Source organism: Ceratotherium simum, chromosome 25, assembly GCF_057802395.1.
Source record: "Ceratotherium simum simum isolate JZ-2026a chromosome 25, ASM5780239v1, whole genome shotgun sequence".
Lineage (NCBI taxonomy): Eukaryota > Metazoa > Chordata > Mammalia > Perissodactyla > Rhinocerotidae > Ceratotherium > Ceratotherium simum.
The window spans coordinates 4,606,934-4,626,479 of NC_141924.1; the positions used below are offsets into that span (position 1 = coordinate 4,606,934).

The following is a 19,546-nucleotide window of genomic DNA, read 5'->3' on the forward strand; positions in this document are numbered from 1 at the left end:
GATGGGGTCTGGGAGGAGAGAGGGCACTGCTGGGAATGCAGACGCCACCTGGGCCAGCTGCCCGGGTCCAGTAGGGACAGTGTCCAGTGGGACACAGCCTTGTGCTCTCCTGGCTTCAGTTTGCCCACCTGTACCAGGGACTGAGGATGGGGCCTGGACTCCGCCAGGACTCGAGGTCTCTCCTCAGAGTGGGGGTCAGGAAGGTGCTCCACTTCCTCAGTGCCCACACTGGGGTTCTGCTGGAGGGTTCCCTGGATGAGCGGTCAGGGGCTCTGGGCTCTGGGCTCTGGGCTCCGGGCTCTGGCCCACTGAGGCAGGACACAGATCACAGGGTGGGTGGGCCTCCATCCTCAGCCTCCGAGGGGCAAGGCCCAGCCCTCAGCCCATCTCCAAGCCCAACTCCTCCTGCCACCATTTCAGGAAGGTCATTTCTTTTGTGACTGCACCCGTCTCCTGAGGCCCACTGCGGCCCGGCCCTTTCACAAACCTCACTGGTTCCAGGTTCTATGTCCCCAATCATATATGGGGAGACAGAGGCTCACGGGAGGCTGAGTGACTCGCCCAAGGCCTCACGCTGGTGAGAGCCGGGGATTTGAGCCAGCAGTCCAGCTCTGCACACAGTGGGGGTCCAGGTGCCGGGGGGGGCCATGGGGCGGACCCGGGGAGGAAGGGGCTCTGGTTCCACCAGTCCCCGCACACACACAGTTGCTGATTTTGCTGCGAGCCCTGACCAGGGAGGAAGCATTCTTGAGGGCAGGCTGTCTGAGGCTGACCTCCTAACGAGAGGCTGCAGGAAGCGAGGCCGCAGGAGAGGCCTTTCCAGCCTCCCAGAGCCACCAGACAGGGGTGGAAGCTCCTGGAAGGCCAGCCTAGCTCAGAACGCAGACCCTGGGCTCCGGCCCACGCTGCTCCTCGCCGTGTGGCTCTGGGCCAGGTTCTGCCCACGCTGGGGCTGGTGCCCCCCGTGCCCCATGGAGCACAACCCACCTGGGGGGCTGCTTGGCGGCGTGTGAGGGCCTCGCTGGGTCAGAACAAAGGCCCCGGGTGCGCGGGCGTGCCGGCGTGTTTGGACCTGGCATGACTTTTTCCGTTGGTCTGTTTATGACAACAGCAAGGAAGAGCTTAGCGTGGAGACACTGACTCAGCCGGAACTGAGCTGGGGTGAGGGCCGGGGTGGGGCCGGAAGAGACAGAGGGACAGAGGGACATAGACAGAAACTGAGGGGGAAGGACAGACAGAGACATACAGGAAGGGAGAGACAGAGAGAGCACCACACATGGATACAGAGGCACGCACACACATGCACACCCACATACATGCACACGCATAACACCAGCACAGGCCTTCGCCCACCCATTCGCCCACCCCAGGCGCAGGGTCTCTGCTCCTCCGACACGGGTAATGAGACCAGCACCGCACTGTGCACGTCCTGCGCCCCACCGTTGTGAGCTGTCCGTTGCACCAACTCATTTACACTGAATGGGACCCTGTAAGGTGGGCGATGTCATTACCTCCTTTAACAGGGGTAGAAACAGGCACAGGGCACGAGGCAGCCTGCCCAGCTGTCATTGGGCTGAGCCTGGATTGGACCCAGGTGGTTCAGGCCAGGCGCCTGCCCAGAACCCCAGGCCAGGCTGGCAGGGGGTCCTGGTGGATGGGGGCTCTGGTCTTCCGATTCTGAAAGTGTGCAAAGAGGGATTTGGGGCCTAGCCGGGCCTGGAGCCCTCTCTGGCTCACCTGGCACCCCCGTCCCTGCCTCACCTGGAGCCCCCGACCTGAGCCCCATGTGTGCTGGGACGCAACTCAGGCAGGGAGGGAGCCCAGGCCCCGTGACTGAGCCCAGGCTGGGCGTGAGCAGCTCAGGGGGCTCGCTGGCCCCGCCCCAGGTCCCTGGGCTTCTCTTCCCAGCTCCTAGGCCCCTAAAAACCTGGACATGGGCACTGCCACTGCACCCACTCGGCTGAGTGACACCAGTGTGGCTTAGGGTGTCTCCCCACCTCCCTGGCCCCAGTCTGTCCACGTATAAACTGTGAGTATGTGTGGCGGAGCACTCTCTCACCCACTTCTAGGCTTGTGGGAGCCTGGGGGCTGGAGGGGTGGAGGTGGGGGCTCAGGGGAGCAGGGGAGCTCACCAGCCAGCAGTGTCCTACTAGCCAGGCCTTGGGTGTGGAGGACTCAGGGACTCCACCGTCCCATGTCCCTAGGCCACTTCAACCCCAAAAACCCCATTCTGACCTGCTCCTCGGGAAGATCCATCTGACAAAAGCTCCCTGCTAAAGAGATTTGGAACCCACTATACTGGACCTCACCCCCATGTTACATGGGAGAACTGAGGCCTGGCGGAGTGAAGGCCTGGGCCCAGGTCACCAGGGGCCCCAGTTGCATCTGATCAGGAAGGACTGGGGGTCTCCCGGGCAGGGCTGGAGTGCCCAGCTGTCCCCGCCTCCCTTCTGCGGTCCCCTGGGCACCCCGACTGCCTGCAGCCAAGGCGGCACTTTGATTCCCCCAAGCCTGGTCCTCCCACCCCTCTCTCGGTGACGGCCCCACCAGCTGCCCAGGCCCCACATCAGGAGCCCTTCTGGTCTCACCTTTCTCCGCACCCCTCACCCCGTCCTCCTGCTGGTCTCGTTGGCTCCACCCTCAGACTGTGTCCCGAGCCTGCCCTCTCCTCACCTCCTCCACCTGGCAGGCCACCAGCATTTCTTACCCAGACACTTGCAACAGCCTCCCAGGGCGTCTTCCTCCTTCTACCATGCTCCCTACCGTCAGCCAGAGGGTCCTTTTCAGTGTCCAGCATGGCAGCACCCTCCAGGGGCTCCTCATCTTCTTACAATAAAGTCTAATTCCTTCCCATGGGCTCCTGAAGTCAACACAGCTTGGCCCACTTCATCTCCCACTGTTCTCTGCTTGGTCAAACCACACACGCACAGCTCATTCCCTCCTCAGAGCCTTAGCATCACTGTTCCCTCTGCCTGAACACAGTTCCCTGTGCCTTTGTGTGGCTCACTTCTCTGGTCATTCAGGACCTGCCTTCAGCATCCCTTCCTGAGAGGGGCCCTCGCTGGTCACTCTCCACCAGCCACCCTGTCCTGCTGACCCCTCTGTTGTTCTGACCTCGGCCCTCCACCTGCATTCTCTGTGAGCCCCTCCCAGCCCATCAGCCCCCTGGGCTGCTAGGTGTCAGTCTTGCCCTGTTGTATGCCTGGCCTTGGGCTTGGGGATGGGTGAGGCTGAGGGCCTTTCCCCCAGGACTCTGGGGTCCGGTGAGGAGGGTAGGCTGTGCTTGGTTCTCGGGAGACACTGGATGGTAACAGAGTGAGTGGGGAAGGAAGGGGTGGGAGAGTGACTGAGTGCCAGGGACCGACCCGGTGAGCCGGGGCCCCAGGCCTGGTCAGAGGAGGGAGGCAGGACCGTGTGGTTTCCCTGTCCTGGCTGGTGGGGAGTGGTCTGAGCATAGACTCTGGGGTCCTCGGTCAGATCCCAGCTCTGTGGCTGGCCTGCTGTGTGACCTCAGGCTAGTTACCTGCCTCCTCTGAGCTGAGCATCAGAATCACGTGGGGCCCCTGTGAGGGTTTAGATTGAGTAGGGCAAGTGGTAGCAATCCCCTAAAAGCCCTCAAATGTGTTTTCATAACAGCTTTATTGCGATAGAAATCACCTACCATACAATTCATCCATTTAAAGTGTGCAAGTCAATGGTTTTTAGTGTATTCAGAGTTGTGCAACCATCACTGCTGTCCATTTTAGAACATTTTCATCACCCTGGACCCCTTAGCTCTCATCCTCCAATCCCCGTAGCCCTTGGCAACACTCATCTGCTGTCCCTCTCTAGGGATTTACCTATTCCGGACGTTTCACACAAATGGAATCATACAACATGTGGCCTTTTGTGGCTGGCATCACTCACTGAGCACGATGTTTTCAAGGTTCATCCACGTTGTAGCATGTCAGTACTTCATTCCTTTTATGGCTGAATGAGTTTCCATTGTGTGGATAGACCACGTTTTCTTTATCCGTTCACCCGTCGATGGACACTTGGGTTGTTTCCAGCTTTTGGCTGTTGTGAGTATTCGTGTACAAGTTGTTGTGTGGACATGTGTTCATTTCTCTTGGGTCTATCTGTAGAAGAGGTATTACTAGGTTGTATCGTAACTCTTGTATTTAGCATTTTGAGGAACCGCCAAACTCTTCTGCTTGGCTGCACCACTTTACATTCCCACCAGCTGTGGATGAAGGTTCTGATTTCTTCACATCCTCGTCAACACTTATTATTGTCTGTCTTTTTATTTTAGCCATCCTAGTGGGGGTGAAGTGCTATCTCATTATGGTTTTGATTTGCATCTCCCTGATAGCTAATGATGTTGAGCATCTTTTCACATGCTTATGGGCCATTTTTACTCCTTTTTATTCCTTCTTTGGAGAAATGTCTATTAGGATGCTTTGCCCATTTTTAATTGAGTTATTTGCCTTTTTATTATTGAACTGTAGCAAATGCTGTGTTTTTTGTTTCAGAGAGGCAATTACAGGCTGGCAGGGAGGCACAGTGAACTGAACTGTATTGGCCACAGGCACATGCACAGGTGCACAAGCTTGCTCACGCTCACGGGAACTGCATTTGTGTGTAAGGCCAGGGACGTGTGCAGAGTTACACACACACAAATGCCCAAACGCGTGTACCCCCACAGAGATCCTGTGTGTGGTGTGTGTCACACGTGTAGGCTCAGTTCAGTGACCCTCAGGGTGCCAGCACCAGGCCTGCCACCCAGGACCACACGTTGGCACTGCTGGCACGGCGACTTGGCCATATTGGAGTATTTATCCTCGTTTTGCAGGTGGGGAGACACGGAAAGGCCCCTTGATTGGTCCAAGGTCACCAGCTGGCCAATTTTAGGGTCTGAACTTGAACTGAAGCTGTCAGACTCTGAAGCCTCTCTCTGGGACCCAGTGTAGCCCCCAGACCTTTGACCTCACCTCAGTCACTTCGGAACGTCAGGTCTGGGCTCCCCCACTTCCCAAGCCGCTGTGTGACCTTGGGCAGCATGCTGCCCCTCTCTGGTCTCAGGCTTCTAGTGGGGTAGTACTGATGGTCCCCAAGTTCCCCCCCAGCACTGAGGTTCCAGATTCCTGGCTCCCCTGCTAGAGGGAACCAGATGCCTTTCCCACCCAGCCTCCCCAGGCCGGCAGTTAATCGCGTCATTATGAGCTCAATCATGGCTTTTTAATGGCTTTCTGAAAATAGTGTGCCAGCCCCCTGTGGATGCTAGGAAGTGGCAGGTAGCTTTGAGTGGACAGTGATGGGCTGTGCCTGGGACGTGGGGAGGGCAGCACGCCTCCAGCTCTGCCCTGGGAGAGGGAGGGGAGCTCCATCCTGCCCAGGCCCCCACGTTGCTCTGTCCCCTCCAGGAGCAATGGTGCTCACCTTGCCCTGCCTTGCCTTGCCCTGCCCTTGCCTACAGGGATCTGCCTGGTCCCCAGCGTCCTCCTTGGGGTCAGGGTGAGGGGATGACGGGGTGGGCTGGCCCCCTTTCCCTGGGCGTCGGGTCTGGCTGGCATCGCCGAGGGCACAGAGCAGGGAAGGGGCTGTCTGCTCCCTCTGAGCCTGGTGCCCAGCGAGGACTTGAGTTTGAATGACCAATAGGAAAGAGAGCGCAGAGCCGGATGGACCCCGACTGGCATGGCGCCTCAGTTTACCCACGTAGCAGTGGTCTCTGAGGGCTCTGCTGCTCCGATGTTCTAGGTTTATCCAGAATATGCATGGAGGGGGCAGCTGGGCAAGGCTGACCGAGAGGAGACTCTGGCCAAGCACAGAGATGCGCAGGCCTGTCCTGGAAGCCCTGTTCTGGATGCAGTCGGTGCCCGGCCAGCCCTGGCCCGCTTGTCATTCAGGGATGGTGAGGGCGATGCCCGTTTGTCTGTTTGCTCTCTGAGCTGCTCCTGGGCCATGGGGTGGGGTGACGATTGCGAGCTCCACTTGGCAGATGGGGACACAGGCTCAGAGAGGGTTTGTGACTTGCCTGGGGCCACACAGCAGGCGTGAGACTCCAAGTCTAGTGCTCTCCTGCCTGCTCCTCCCGAGTCTCTGGGCACCTCCTTCTCTGTTTTCCCGAAACCTCAGGGTGGGGGCTCTGCAGGGCTAATGGTGCACACCTTGCCCTGCCAGACGCCAGAGACGGACTGCCCTGGAAACAGTGGGCCAGTGTGCTCAGGGACCCCCCCAGGGCTCACGAGGGCTGTGGGGTGGGGGGTGGCCAACATGTGGCCTGCCTGCCTGTCTCCAGCATTTTCCAGGGATGCTGCCGGATGCTACTGCTGGCCCCGGTGTCTGAGGGTGCAGATCCGTGCTGGGGTGGGCTCTGGATCCCGAGACCTCCCAGGACCGAAGTGTGCCCCCAGGACAGCTGCTGGGCTCAGATAGACCATCCACGCTGCCTTTCTCCAACTCCCCACCCCCATCACCAGACACACCTGGAGCAGCCGCTGAGCTCAGATGGAGCAAATCACTTCCCACCTCTGAGGCTCCGTGTTCACATCTGTGAGATGGGTCCCATCGAGAGGATCCATTTCACAGGGTGGTCCTGGAGATAAAGGAAGGTGATGTAGACAAAGCACTCAGCCCCAGACCTGCCTGTGTGAGGGACTCAGGAAACAACCTTGGGTAGGGATGCACAAAAGAATCAGACATGGGTCCTGCCCACCACCGCTGCAGCCCGTGGCACAAGCCCAGAGGATGGCGCCTCACCCCAACGGGGCTTCCTAGAGCAGTGTGCGTCCCAGCTGTGTCCAGAGCCTGGCTAAGCTGTGGACACGAGGGGACGTGGACAGGCGTTCCACGTGGAGAGAAGGCCGGCGTCCACCAGGGCAGGTGGCAGGGAGCCAGCCTGCTCTGCGGAAATAGTGGTATGCACGGGAGGCGGCTGCCCCTGCCCACAGGTGGGCCAGTCGTCCGGCTGCAGCAAGCTCGGCTGCAGAAGTGGTGGGTGGGGACAGATGTGGTCAGGCCCCCAGGGCTTGAGGTCCTCTCAGAGGCCTGGGGGCCATCGATGGTGGCTGAGCAAGGCCCATGTGTTCAAGGGGCTTCTTTCTAAACCTAAGCACTCACTCGTTCTCGCCTTGGAGGATGTGCAGGCTGTGAATGGGGACTGGCAAGATGGCCCCAGGAGTGACTGTGGGAGGGGACTGTCTCCCCACACTGTGCCTGGCCACACTGTGACCTGGGGCAGGTTACGAAGCCCTCTGACCCAGCGTCCAGGTCTGTAAAATGGGGCGATGGTCCCCTCACCCCCCGTGGGGCTGTCGTGAGAAGTAAATGAGATGTGTGTGCAGAGTGTGGGCACATGGGAGCCCCTCGATCCGGGACCTGACGTCATCCTCCTCGATTCTCCCCAAACTACGGCTCTCTCGCCCTTCACCACCCCTGTCTCCATGGCGAGACGAGAGTGTTTGGCCCATTAAAACCAAATAAAAAAGGAATTAGTGGGAGTGGTGGCCCGGTGAGTAACTGATGAGTAACCGAGAGTCTGAGCTGGGTATGGGCATAACCCGGGGTGGGCAGGGACCTGCAGACAGGATGGAGGGGAGGTTGTCGTGAAATGCCCTCCAAACGCACAGGCCCAGCCTTAGTGCCTGCTTGGGGGCTTTGGGATGGCAGGACGTGGGAGCCCCGCATCTGGCTTCCGTTGGGGAGGACGGGCACTCGTGAGGAGGAGGGTATGGGCGGCGGATTCCGGGGCCTCCGAGGGAACGCCCACATCATCCTTGCTCAGCAGGGCTTGGTTGTGGGATTTTAACTCCATCTGGCCGGCCTCTTGGGGCGATTGCCCAATCGTTTGAGATTTCTAACCCCTCACTGGGTGCCTAGCTGGTGACATGCCCACTCTGCCTCCCCAGAGCTCCCACCTGGTGTTCACCTGCTGGCTAGATCTCTCCACTGCTCCCCCAGGTCCACAGAGGGTCCAAATGCAGCATCTCCTCCCCAAGGGGGCTGCGTGTGCCTCTTCTCCTGTCTCCTCCTGCCCAAGGTCACTTAGCTGCAAAGGGGCCAAGCGGGGGGCAGGATGGTCTCCCATGACCCATGCCCCAGGCCCTGAGTCCCTCTCTCTGCCTGTCTGGGCTTTGATTCCACTGCCTGGGTTCACATCCTGCTTCAGCCACTAACACCTCATTTCATAACCTCTCTGTGCCTCAGTCTCCTCATCTGTAAGATGGGAATAAAAATGAGATCTGCCTCGTATGACTGTCATGACAGTTCACTGAGAACATGTGTACAGGGTTAGAGAAGGGCTGGTCCACCGTGATAACAGTGCGGTAAGCACAGCTCCGCTCACCTGCTATCTAATAGTTCCCCATCCCTCGTGTAGTCAGAGTGAGTGAGCGCTAAAATCCAAATCCCATGTGTCTGGCCCCAGCACCTGCTTCTTGGGAGGTCTCTGGCCTCCCAGGATCTGGCCCTCTGGGACCTCCGCTGCCTCTTTTCTCCTTACTCTTGACCTGGTGCTTCCAGCAACACCAAACTGTTTCACCTCTGCACCTTTGCTCTGTGGTGGCCGGATGTGTGCATCCACCACACACACACACACACACACACACACACACACACACACATGCACACACCCACATCCCACACCACACACACTATACATACACACCCTGTACACACACTATACACATACACACTCAGACACCACACACTCAGTCACACACATCACATGTACACACTCACAGAGAGTTAACTCATACTTCTTGTTAAGACTTACTTTAAGAGGTCATCTCCTCCAGGAAGCCTTCCTTGACTCCACCTCCCAAGAGGCAGGTCAGGGCATCCTTTGAGGCTCTGTGACTCCCTGTGCCCCTTCTTGCAGAGCTCTATGGTCACCTCCTTTCCTGGGATCCCCCACCTAGTTTACTGGTCCCTCTCCCGTGCACGTGTGCCTCTCTGTGTGTGTGTGTGCGTGTGTGTGTGAGCTTGTCAGCAGGCCCTGCTGGGCTTGGGCAACACCACCACCAACAGTAAGGAGTTCAATAATCCACTTCCCCCTCGATGGACTTCTCTTCAGATGGTCTTGACCTAATTTAGAGCCAGGAGGTCAATTCCCAGGTTCTCCCTGCCCCTGTCCCTGTCCCTCTGTCTGTCTAGGAGTCCCTGGCCAGACCGGGGCTCCTCTGAGCTCCTCAAAGAGCGACTTCTTATGGAGCAGTCCCAGGGAGCTGTGTCCCATGTGGTCAGCAGGCCCCCAGGTGGCCGTGCACTGACCCAGGGTGGGGGGAGTTTGGGCGGGAAGGACCTGCAGGGGAGGAGAGGCTGGCCCCCCGTGCACAGCAAGGCCCTGGGAAGGCAGTGGCAGCTCTGCACCCTTTGCAGACCCCAATCTTTCTGGGGAGGAAGGGACGCCCATGCCGCCCTGCCCACAGCTCTTCTCAGAGGAAGGAAGTGTTCAGGATGCCGTGGCCCCCTCCATGACGGCAGAGCGCAGCCAAAGCCTCCTCTGTCCTGGGCCCCTGAGACCAGCTGGTCCCACCCTGATCCTCGCCCCGGATGGGAGAAACCCCAGGAATAGGGATCCCACGTAAGTGAGCCCGCCAGGAAATAGGGGCCCCACTGAGGGTGAGCCCTGCAGGGGAACAGGGACTCCATCTAGATGAGCCCCTCCCAGCTGGTTGTTGGGTGAGGAGGTGGACCCCAGAACACACAGTCAGCGCCCAGCACAAGGCTGGGCATGCAGTTGGTGCTCAATGGATGTTTGTGGAACAGACTTGACTTGACTGTCAATCCTCTCTCAATCTGAGGGGATCACCCCAGCCCCCGGCAAGAGCAGCCAGGCACACGGAGGGCACGTTGGCCCTCGCGGGGTGCAGGTGTGGGGATTGTGCAAGGACAGGGTCGTGGGTTTCCAGCTGCCCCTCTTGGGACTGAAGGCTGGGCCACGCCCCACTGTTGCTGAGATGGGCAGTCAGATTCCCGGATGGCAGCCCCGAGCTGTGTGTCCGTAGTGCCAGGTGCTGGGGACCACACGGACCCAGCCGTGGCCCGAAGAGAGCCTCTGTGCTTGTAGGCAAGGTGCGAGGGGCTCGAGAGACTGGGGCCAGGATGGCAGGATGTGCAGGGCCCGGCCAGGGGCTATGGACAATAAAGAAGAATTAGAGCTGGACCCATCCATCTAAGGGCCTTTGGACCCGTGAGGAGCCAAGAAGTCCCAGTGGAGGGCTAACTAGGTGGCCAGTGTCAGGAGCAACGAGAGGGTCGGATCTGCCACTGAGGGAGGTCGGCCAGCCAGGTTCCCTTCTGGCTGGTGGTCTGGGAAGGCTGCCTGGAGGAGGGGGCATCGGAATCAACGTTGGAAGGTTGTTAGGATTTGGGCATAAAAGGGAAGGGAATTCCACCAAAAAGACCAGGACTCCCCAGGGGCATGTGAGCAGCACTGGAAGGAGTGTTGTTTTGGGTGGAGGATGGGGAGAGAGGGCTGGGGAGGCCGGCCAGGCAGGGACTGTGGGCAAGGACTTCAGGCTTGGACTGTGGGCCTTCCCTCCCCAGCTCAGGCAGAGAGGAACCAGCGAAGGTGCCAGGGGGATGAGCCCAGGACTGTGATTTGGGTCACCCAGATGGTGGCTGGGGAGTGAGGGAGGCAGGGAGGACTGGCGCCCAAGCCTGGGCAAGTCAGGGGCCCCTGAGCCAGGCAGGGGTGTTGGAGGAGAGGGCAGGCTCAGGGGGCCAGGGACTGGTGATGGGTGATGGGTGGTCAGAGAGGGGGAGGTGGCAGCGAGGAGCCTGGGGGAGGGGGAGGGTTGGCTCTGGGCTGCGTGGATTCTGGTTCCTGGCTGTTGGGGTGGGGTGCCCCACGGGGCTCCGCACAAGCGGCTGGTGCACGAGGAGCGGGGCTGAGAGCTGGCAGAGGGCAGAGGTCAGAGGCATGGACCCCACACGCCCCTCCCAGGGTTGGGGAAACTGGGCCCCTCCAGCCCAGGCTCTTGGGACCGAGAGAGAGGTGTCTTACACGCTGGTGGCAGAGCTGTGGCACGCATTGAGTGCTCACTATATACCAGGCACTGTCCTCACCGCAGCCCTGCAAGGTGGGTTCCATCAGCCTCACTTTGCTGAGTCAGAAGCTCAGAGAGGGCAAGTGCTGAGCCCAGGGTCACACAGCCGGCCAGCAGCAGGACCCAGGCCCGGCACTGGGTCCCCGAGCCCTGCAGGGCCTCACCGTCCACACTGTCCCCTCCCCGCAGGGAGCCGTGAGGCCGCCTTCACGTATGCCATCACCGCGGCCGGCGTGGCCCACGCCGTCACCGCCGCCTGCAGCCAGGGCAACCTGAGCAACTGCGGGTGCGACCGCGAGAAGCAGGGCTACTACAACCAGGCCGAGGGCTGGAAGTGGGGTGGCTGCTCCGCCGACGTGCGCTACGGCATCGACTTCTCCCGGCGCTTCGTGGACGCCCGGGAGATCAAGAAGAACGCGCGGCGCCTCATGAACCTGCACAACAACGAGGCCGGCAGGAAGGTAGGGCGGGCGCCGGGCGGCGCGGGCCGGTGGCCCCTGTGGCCTCGGGGTCACGACCTCCCTGAACTCGGGCGCCTCTCCTAGCCGAGGGAGTTGGTGACCTGAACCCCTAAGGTGTGGGGTGGGTGGTGCTCGGCACGGCCGTCACCTCGGACCCTCCCAGCAGCTCTGAGAGGCGGCCTCACTGTTCCCATTCCCGAGGGGGACAAACTGAGGCTGGAGGGAGGAAGGGATGCCCGGGCCCCCAGCTAGTGGGTGGCAGGGGTAAGACAGGGACCTTGTTTCCACGCAGGGTGGGAGCGGGGCCTGGCTGGGGATCCCGGGCCGCAGTCCCTTATCCCTGCCCTGGTCCCAGAGGGGTCGTGCCAGCACACTGGGAAAGGCTTTCTGGAGGAGGCAGCCTTTGGCTCGATTGTCATGGGAGACTCGAGGGAGGGATGTTCCCAGGAGGCGGGAGCAGCCAGCTTCACGCATGGGGTGGGATGCAGTGTGGTGGGTGATAATGGAGGACATTCAGGCCGGGACACACTGGGGAAGAAGTCAAGACGAGCCGGGTCCCGCCTGCAGGGAGATGAGGGCCCCAGATACTGGGCTGGGAGGAACGGCCTCCATGGCGGCAAGATGGCCCGAGATAGGGCAGCCAGCCGAGTGGAACGCCTCTCCGGGTCTGGCTCCCCAGCCCTGGCGGCTGCACCCAGGGCGCCAGGGCCTGAGGAGCTCTGCATGCATGGGACAGGCTTGCCTTTACAGGCAAAGAGGGGTTGAAATTGCCCTCTGTCCCAGGGACCATGGCTGAGGCCACCAGTCACTCACTTATTCGCTCAACAAACACTCCCTTGCCCCTGCTCTGTGTCAGGGGCTAGGCTGGGCATGGGGGACGGAGATGAGTAAGACGGGCCCCTGGCTGCGGGAGCTCCCACAGCACTGTGTGGGTCCATGTGATGGGTGTGGGGGCCATGCCCAGGGGCAGCAAGAGCCCCGGGACCCGTAGGACAGAGCAGAAGCTTCCTAGAGGCAGTGATGTCCAAGCAGAGCCTCGAAGGACGTGCGAGAGCTGAGACGAGCAGAGGTAGAAGGAGCTGGCACTTGGCGGGAGGGCTGCAAACGGTTCAGGCTGGTGGGGGGGACGGGGCTCGGGAAGTAAGCAAGGGCCAGCCCAGAACAGACCTTGAACTCCAGGCCAAGAGTTTGACTTTTCCTCGTAGCTGTGGAGGGTGCCGTGCAGTAGGCAGTTATGAAATTACTGTCAAAGAAATGAATGAATGATTGGACAGATGAACGAATGAATGAAGGAATGAGTGACACAGTCTCTGCTCCAAGGAGATCACAGACAGCACATAGGCACCATTCTCTAGCCACAGGCAGATCGCCATCTGGGCCTCAGGAGGGCAGAGGAAGACGCTGTTCACTTTCCTGGAGGCATTGGAGGGCTTCCTGGAGGAGGAGGCACGACTGAGCCCTCAATGGAATCACCGCCCCTGGAACCTCTGCAGTAGCTTAGGTCCCCAGCAGGCGCTTTCCCACAGCCTTGGGAGGAAGGGCTCACGTTCCCCGTGTTACACATGAGGACAGTGGGCCCAAGGTAACCAGCAGAGCCACTGGTGGCCCTGAGGCCTGAGCTCCGGTCACTGCTCCGTGGGGATGCATCTGAGTCAGCTGCAGAGATGTGGGGAAGGGTGATGGGCAGAGGGACCAGCACAGGTAGAGGTATGGCAGTGGGTCAGGTCACAAGGGCAGTGCAGCACCATGGCCCGGCTCAGCCCAGTGGGTTGGAGGGGCCTCGCGGGGAAGGGCCCTGACAGCCGGGCTGGACTTTGGCCTCTGGGCCACAGGTGCCGCTGCAGGTCCCTGAGACAGAGTGACGCTAGCAGCTCGAGGGCCGGGGTTGTGTCTGATTTGGCTCTGGGGTCCCCTGAGAACCCCGGACTGGCCTGGCGAGGGACTCAGCGGGGTGTTTGGCGACTGACAGGTGGTAAAAGGCATAAGAGAAATGGAGGCAGGCCGGACTGGGCCCTGGGGGAGACAGGAGGTGGGAGGACAAGGAGGCTGGTGATGGGCCGGGCCCAGCGGGGGCGGCGAGGATGGAGGAGGGTCAGCGTGTCGGGGGTTTGAACTGGGGTGAAGCCGTGAACCGAGATGGGCACGGGGAGGAGAAGCGGGTTGTGGGGGAGAGCAGGTCATGGCGAGGGCCCGTCAGGGACAGGGCAGCCGTAGGAAAGGGCTGTGAAGTGGTCAGCAGCCAGGATTCTTGTGCCAGCACTGTCCCTGACTGTCGCTGAGGCCCTGGCCGACCCCGTCCCTCGTCTGAGCCTCAGTCTCCCCACCTGCACAGTGGTGTATGTACCTTGTCCCCTCCCCCCATGGCCCCGCCCGCAGCCCCCAACCCCATGGAGCTGTGGGGCGGGGTGTGGCTTTTGAGGCTTCCATAAGAACCAAGCCCAGGCCTTCACGGGTCACCCCAGTGCTGGGGCGCTCTGGCCCCCATCACAGGGCGTCCGGGCCTGTCCCCGCCCCCTCCCACTTCCTCAGGGCCACGGAGTTCAGCACGTCAGGGGGGAAGCAAGGTGATGGCTGACCAACAAAGTTCCACAGACTGGGGGCTTAGAGTGACAGAAATTTATTCTGAGTTCTGGAGCCAGAGTCCCAAACCAAGGTGTCCCAGGGGAGGATCCTTGCTGCCTCTTCCAGCTCCTGGTGGCTCCCAGCGTTCCTTGGCTTGTGGCCACGTCCTCTGGTCTCTGCTCGTCCATCACACGGCCTCCTGTGAGTCTCATAGAAACGTGGTCCTTGGATTCAGGGCCCACGCTGATCCAAGATGACCCCATCACGAGCCTTACCTTAATTACATCTGCAAAGACCTATTTCCAAATCAGGTCACATTCCGAGGTTCCGAGTGGATGTGGATTTGGGGGGACACTGTTCTGCCCACCACATTGGTGATTCACCCCAGGCTGGCATGTGGCCCACCGATGGGCCAGGCTCAGAGAGGCTGAGCTGAACCAGCTCACTGCCTGCTTCCACTAGAGCGAGGCCGTGGCCACCCTCCCCAGGCCCCTCCTGGGCTGTGTGGCTTTTAATGAGCAGCTACATGGTGCCCCTGCAGGAGCATCCCTTGTGGTCATGAAGGCGGGAGTGGCCGGTGCCCACCAGCTGCTCTGCCCCTGCTGTGTGGTCCCTGCTTCCTGGGGTGGGAATAGCAGGGCAGAGAGAGGCGATGCCTGAGTAGAGGAAGTGCAGTGTCTTCCCCTCCACACCGACCCGGTAAAGGCAGGAGCTTGTCCAGCTGGGAAGCCCTGGGGGCTGTTGTCAGGACGGCTCTGGGCCCCACTCATTGGTGACGTGAGGTCTGAAGCCATCGCTGACCAGGACCCCCAGCACTGGGAGCCGGGGGGCAGGAACGCTGTTAGCTGGGCACGGCCTTTACCTGACCTCATCTAGGGTCCAAGCCGGTCCTGGGGTGGGCGCCATGAAAACCTGGAGTCCAGGGAGGGGGCACTTATGCAAAGTCTCCAGCTGAGGGGCTGCTGGCCAGGCTGGGCCCCCGGGCTGGCAGGACCACGTTGCCGTGCTCTCGCCGTCACGGCCAGGCACGCTGATGAAATAGCTTCACTTGAGGACCACGTCCCTTTCACTCTGTGGGCTCGGGGTCAGAGGGGAAGCAGACGCGGATTGCGTCCCCCAGGGTCACGCATGCCCATGGAGAGGGCAGGCCACCATCGAGGGTCAGGAAACTCCACGGCAGAGTGAGGGTGCCGTGGAAGAGGCTGTGTGTGGCCCTCCCTCCGCGGCCCCAGGCTCAGAGCCGCCTGCCTGAGGCTGTTGCCCGAGTGTGTGCGAAGCGCCTTCCGCTGGCGCCAGGACGCCGTGACTCCCTCCAACCTGGCCGTGACCGACCTCTGTTCCTAGAGTGGGGGCCACACTGTTATTCCAGAAAGAACACCAGGGTGGCCGTTTCCTGGAGGCCCCCACCCCACCCTCACACTACCTGGCTCAGGGGGAAACGGAGACCTGGGGCAGGGGCCCTGCTCAGCCCCCAGCTCCTCTGAGCAGACCTGGGTCACTCTGCACCCTCCCAGGTGGTCTCCTGGGGCTGCAGGGACTGGTGCCACCGTCCCTGTCACTCTTATCACAAGGGCGCTGGAGACGGAAATGGCACGATCTTCCACGCTGTGATCGCTTCCCAGGAGAGGCTCAGGCCCCGGGGGACCCAGCCAAGCGAGGATACAGCCCCTCGCTCTGCCAGCAGCTGTCCCGTCGGCTTCATCTGCCGACGGTCACGGGCCTGGCTGCTCAGGGTCTGACCGTCCCTGGGCGGCGGGTGGAGACGGGGCTGCCTAGGGAGATGGGGACAGGGGGAGGGGTTCAGGGTGGACGGCAGAGCAGGTGGGGGCAGCCGTCCAGCAGGCAGTTGAGCCTGGACCACCTGGCCTGCACAGCCTCTAGCCTGGACACCCCTGCCAGGTCTCTGGCCACTGTGGCCCGTCTGAGGAGGAATCCCCTGGGTCAGCAGCCTGGGGTGGGGTGAACTGATTCCTGGGCTGGGGCCTCTGGGAAGGGCGTCTGCCTGGTTAGCTTCTGGCCAGAGGGGCATACGTGGCAGGCAGTGTGGCCAGGGAGGGGAAGCTTCCAGGCCTTGAAGGGCAGGTTAGTGGAGGGAGAAGCTTTTGGGGGAGGGGAGGGTCCAAGCAAAGAGAACTTGGGGTGGGGGTGAGGGAGGGGTGGGGGAGGTCTGAGTGGGGTGGACAGGAGTGGGGAGAGGGGCAGGAGGCAGAGGAGGCCCAGATAAGCTTTCCCCTGGGTAGGGTCCCCCTTCACCCAGACCCCCAGACCAGACTTCTGGCCTGTGCCCTCCTCCCAGACACCCCACGGTCCAGTCCCCAGGCCCTGCAATTCCAGTTCTGAGCGTTCCCAAAACCTGGCCCCCTTTCTCTCCTCTGGATGCTGGGGCGCTGCCCCCCTCCTCTCCCCTCCTTCCCCGGTGGAGCAGCAGCTTCCCCCTCCCAGTCTCCGCCCCAGGAAGTCATCCACGCAGGAGCAGAGAACCCCACCCCGAGCTCCAGCCGCCAGCCTCAGGCCCACCCAGCACCACGACTGCTCTTCTGGGCTGAATCTTCCCTTTGTGGTGGTGTGCCGGCTCTCCAGACCTCGCTCCTGCTGCGCCCCTCCTGGGACAGCCCACCTCTGTGCCTAATGAGCTCCTCCTCCTCCATCAACACCCAATGCAGGCACCCCCTCCCCCCGGAAACCCTCCATGCCCAGCACCCTCACTCCGGGGGGGGTCAGGCTCTCACGGCCCCTGCACATTGCCGTCTTGAGTGTCGGTTTCCTTCTGTTTCCCACACTGGGCTGTGGGCCCCGGACATCCTTGCTGAGGCCCAGGGTCCTGTGCAGCCGGGGTGGGGGAAATGGGGCTGTAGTTGGCCCTCTGGGTTGTTTCTTTGTCTTTGTCATCCATTCATTTGTTCATTCATGTGCTGTGGGTCTCCTCTTCTGGGCCAGGGCTGGGTTCTGACCCAGGGGGCGGAGCGAAGCCAAGTTCTTCACGGCTGGGCTGCTGAAGAGAGGGGAGTGAGGCCAGGGGGAGCCAGGACAGCTGACAAATGGCCGTCTGCAGCCGCGGGCGGCAGCTGACCATTCCCTGTCTTTAATCAGGGCGGCTGGCAGGGCCCTTCGATCCGGGTAAATGAGTACCTGGGTTCAGGGCTGGCTCTGGGAACCGGCCTTCCGGGGCCGGGGAGGGCGGCCCCAGGGAAACACACGGCTGCACCCATCGCGGGTCCGCGGGAGCTGGCGAGAACGAACAATGTGGGGCAGCTGTGGGGGCAGCTTCCCCGCAGATCGCACGGCTGGGCCCCGCTGACCCGTACACTCACCTCTCACTTGTCCCCCCACTCTGTCCTCCAGCAAGCGTGTACAGAGCGCCATGCCACGCCAGGCTTTCATTGAACAGCCATTTATTAAGCGCTGACTGCATGCCAGTCCCTACACCAGGCGTGAGGGCATGGTCGGGGAGACAGGGGTGGGGGGTCTGCACTTATTAAGCACCTACTGTTGCTGGGCCTGGCTGGGTGCAGGCACCTGCTGTGCTGTGACCTGCACAGTCCACGGTGCCCGGAGCCTCAGTTTCCTCATCAGTGCCTTTGACCCGAAGCTCCCTAAAGAGTTGTGAGAATTTAGGAAACATATTAGATAGACGTGCGTGGAGCTCTGCCAGGTTCTGCATATTCTCACGGGGCCCTCACGAGGCCCTGTGCAGTAGGGACCTGCGTCAACAGCCCCTTTTAACAGATGAGGAGACTGAGGCTCAGAGAGGGGGAGACACTTACGTGCGGTCACACAGCAGGAAGTGGGGGAGCAGACTCCAGGTCAGGCTGGAGGTAAGGGGGGCCGGGACGGCGCCCAGGCCCAGGCCACACTCACACCGAGCCCCCGCTGTGTCCCCGCAGGTCCTGGAGGAGCGCATGAAGCTAGAGTGCAAGTGTCACGGCGTGTCGGGCTCGTGCACCACCAAGACGTGCTGGACCACGCTGCCCAAGTTCCGCGAGGTGGGCCACCTGCTCAAGGAGAAGTACAACGCGGCGGTGCAGGTGGAGGTGGTGCGGGCCAGCCGGCTGCGGCAGCCCACCTTCCTCCGCATCAAGCAGCTGCGCAGCTACCGGAAGCCCATGGAGACGGACCTGGTGTACATCGAGAAGTCGCCCAACTACTGCGAGGAGGACGCGGCCACGGGCAGCGTGGGCACGCAGGGCCGCCTGTGCAACCGCACCTCGCCCGGCGCCGATGGCTGCGACACCATGTGCTGTGGCCGCGGCTACAACACCCACCAGTACACCAAGGTCTGGCAGTGCAACTGCAAGTTCCACTGGTGCTGCTTCGTCAAGTGCAACACATGCAGCGAGCGCACCGAGGTCTTCACCTGCAAGTGAGCGGCGGCCACGGCCACGCGGCAGCCACGCGGCCGCAGCCCCCGCCGCGGCATTTTGCACATCCTCTCCTTCCTTGCCGCCCCTGTGCAGCCTGGGGCCGCGGGCAGAGGCTGCGGAGGAGGTGGGGGCTCCAGGCGCAGGAGGGCTCACTGGGGACGTCACCGTCTCCTGCCACTCCCGTCACTTCCCTTGGCAAAACAGTGCCCACGACCCAGCTGAGAGGGCAAGGCCAACAGCGCTGGTGTCCCTGATGGGGCCCAGGGGATTCCTTTTCTTTTCTCCGGGAAAGTGAACCTCAAGGACACACGTATCCTGGAAAGCTAAGTGACAACAAGACTCAGAGTGTCGCCCTCCCCCGCCTGGTGGCCCAGACACAGAAATGCCACGCCACCAGCCTCACGCAAGACTGTTGCCCAGGCCGCGTCAGCCACTGGGCCCCGGGGAGGTCAGGGCAGATGTTGACAAAAATTATTTATGGTTTCTTAGTATCAGAAGAGGATTCTTAGCACTAAGGCATAGCGGGTCCTAACTCCGTACCTGTGTTCGTGCATCCCCTTGCCGCCCTCTGCTTCCTCTCCCTGCCCCTGGGGACCGAGGGAGCATCCCTGTGCATCCTGGCCCTGCCCCAGGGGGAGGTGGCGGTGTGTATGGTCCCAGGTGAGCTGGCCACGGACAGGGACCTCCAGCCCCTCTCCCCTTCTTTTAGGAAATCATATAAACAAATCAAAATGTCACCAGTGTCAGGTTCCAGGAATGCCACATCCTCTCCCTGATGCTGTCCCCTCCCAGCCGCCCGCCAGCCTGGCACCCCCCAGTTTACAAAGCCCCTCCCACCCTGGAACCAGCCAGCCCCCCAGGACAGCGCTGTGCCGGGGGTGGGGAGGTCAGAGGTGTTTGCCCCATTTGACCGATGGGGACACTGAGCCCAGAGTGGCTCGAGGACTGGCCAGAGACCCTGGAGGCTCCCGCTTTGCTTGGGCATCCTGACTCCCAGCCTAGGGCCCCTAACCCTGGAGGACGTGCTCTGGGGACGCCTAGGGTGGTGTGAGGTGGCCCCCATGCCTTGGAAATCTGGCTGCGTCCCTGCCCCTGCTGCCAGCCTCCCTGGGGTCTGCATCTCCCCAGCGCC

At 61.5% G+C, this 19,546-nt stretch overlaps 1 protein-coding gene across 2 annotated transcripts in view; it reads left to right on the forward strand.

The window, feature by feature from the left end:
* WNT7B (Wnt family member 7B) overlaps positions 1-18,784 on the forward strand; it is a 50,501-nt gene extending 31,717 nt beyond the window's left edge. For both annotated transcript variants that reach the window (XM_004437985.3, XM_087448746.1), the window contains exons 3-4: positions 11,220-11,491; positions 17,938-18,784. In XM_004437985.3, the coding sequence (XP_004438042.1) occupies positions 11,220-11,491; positions 17,938-18,417 (752 nt within the window). In that variant the 3' untranslated portion in view covers positions 18,418-18,784. The remainder of the gene's footprint in view (positions 1-11,219; positions 11,492-17,937) is intronic.
* The last annotated feature ends 762 nt before the right edge of the window (positions 18,785-19,546 follow it).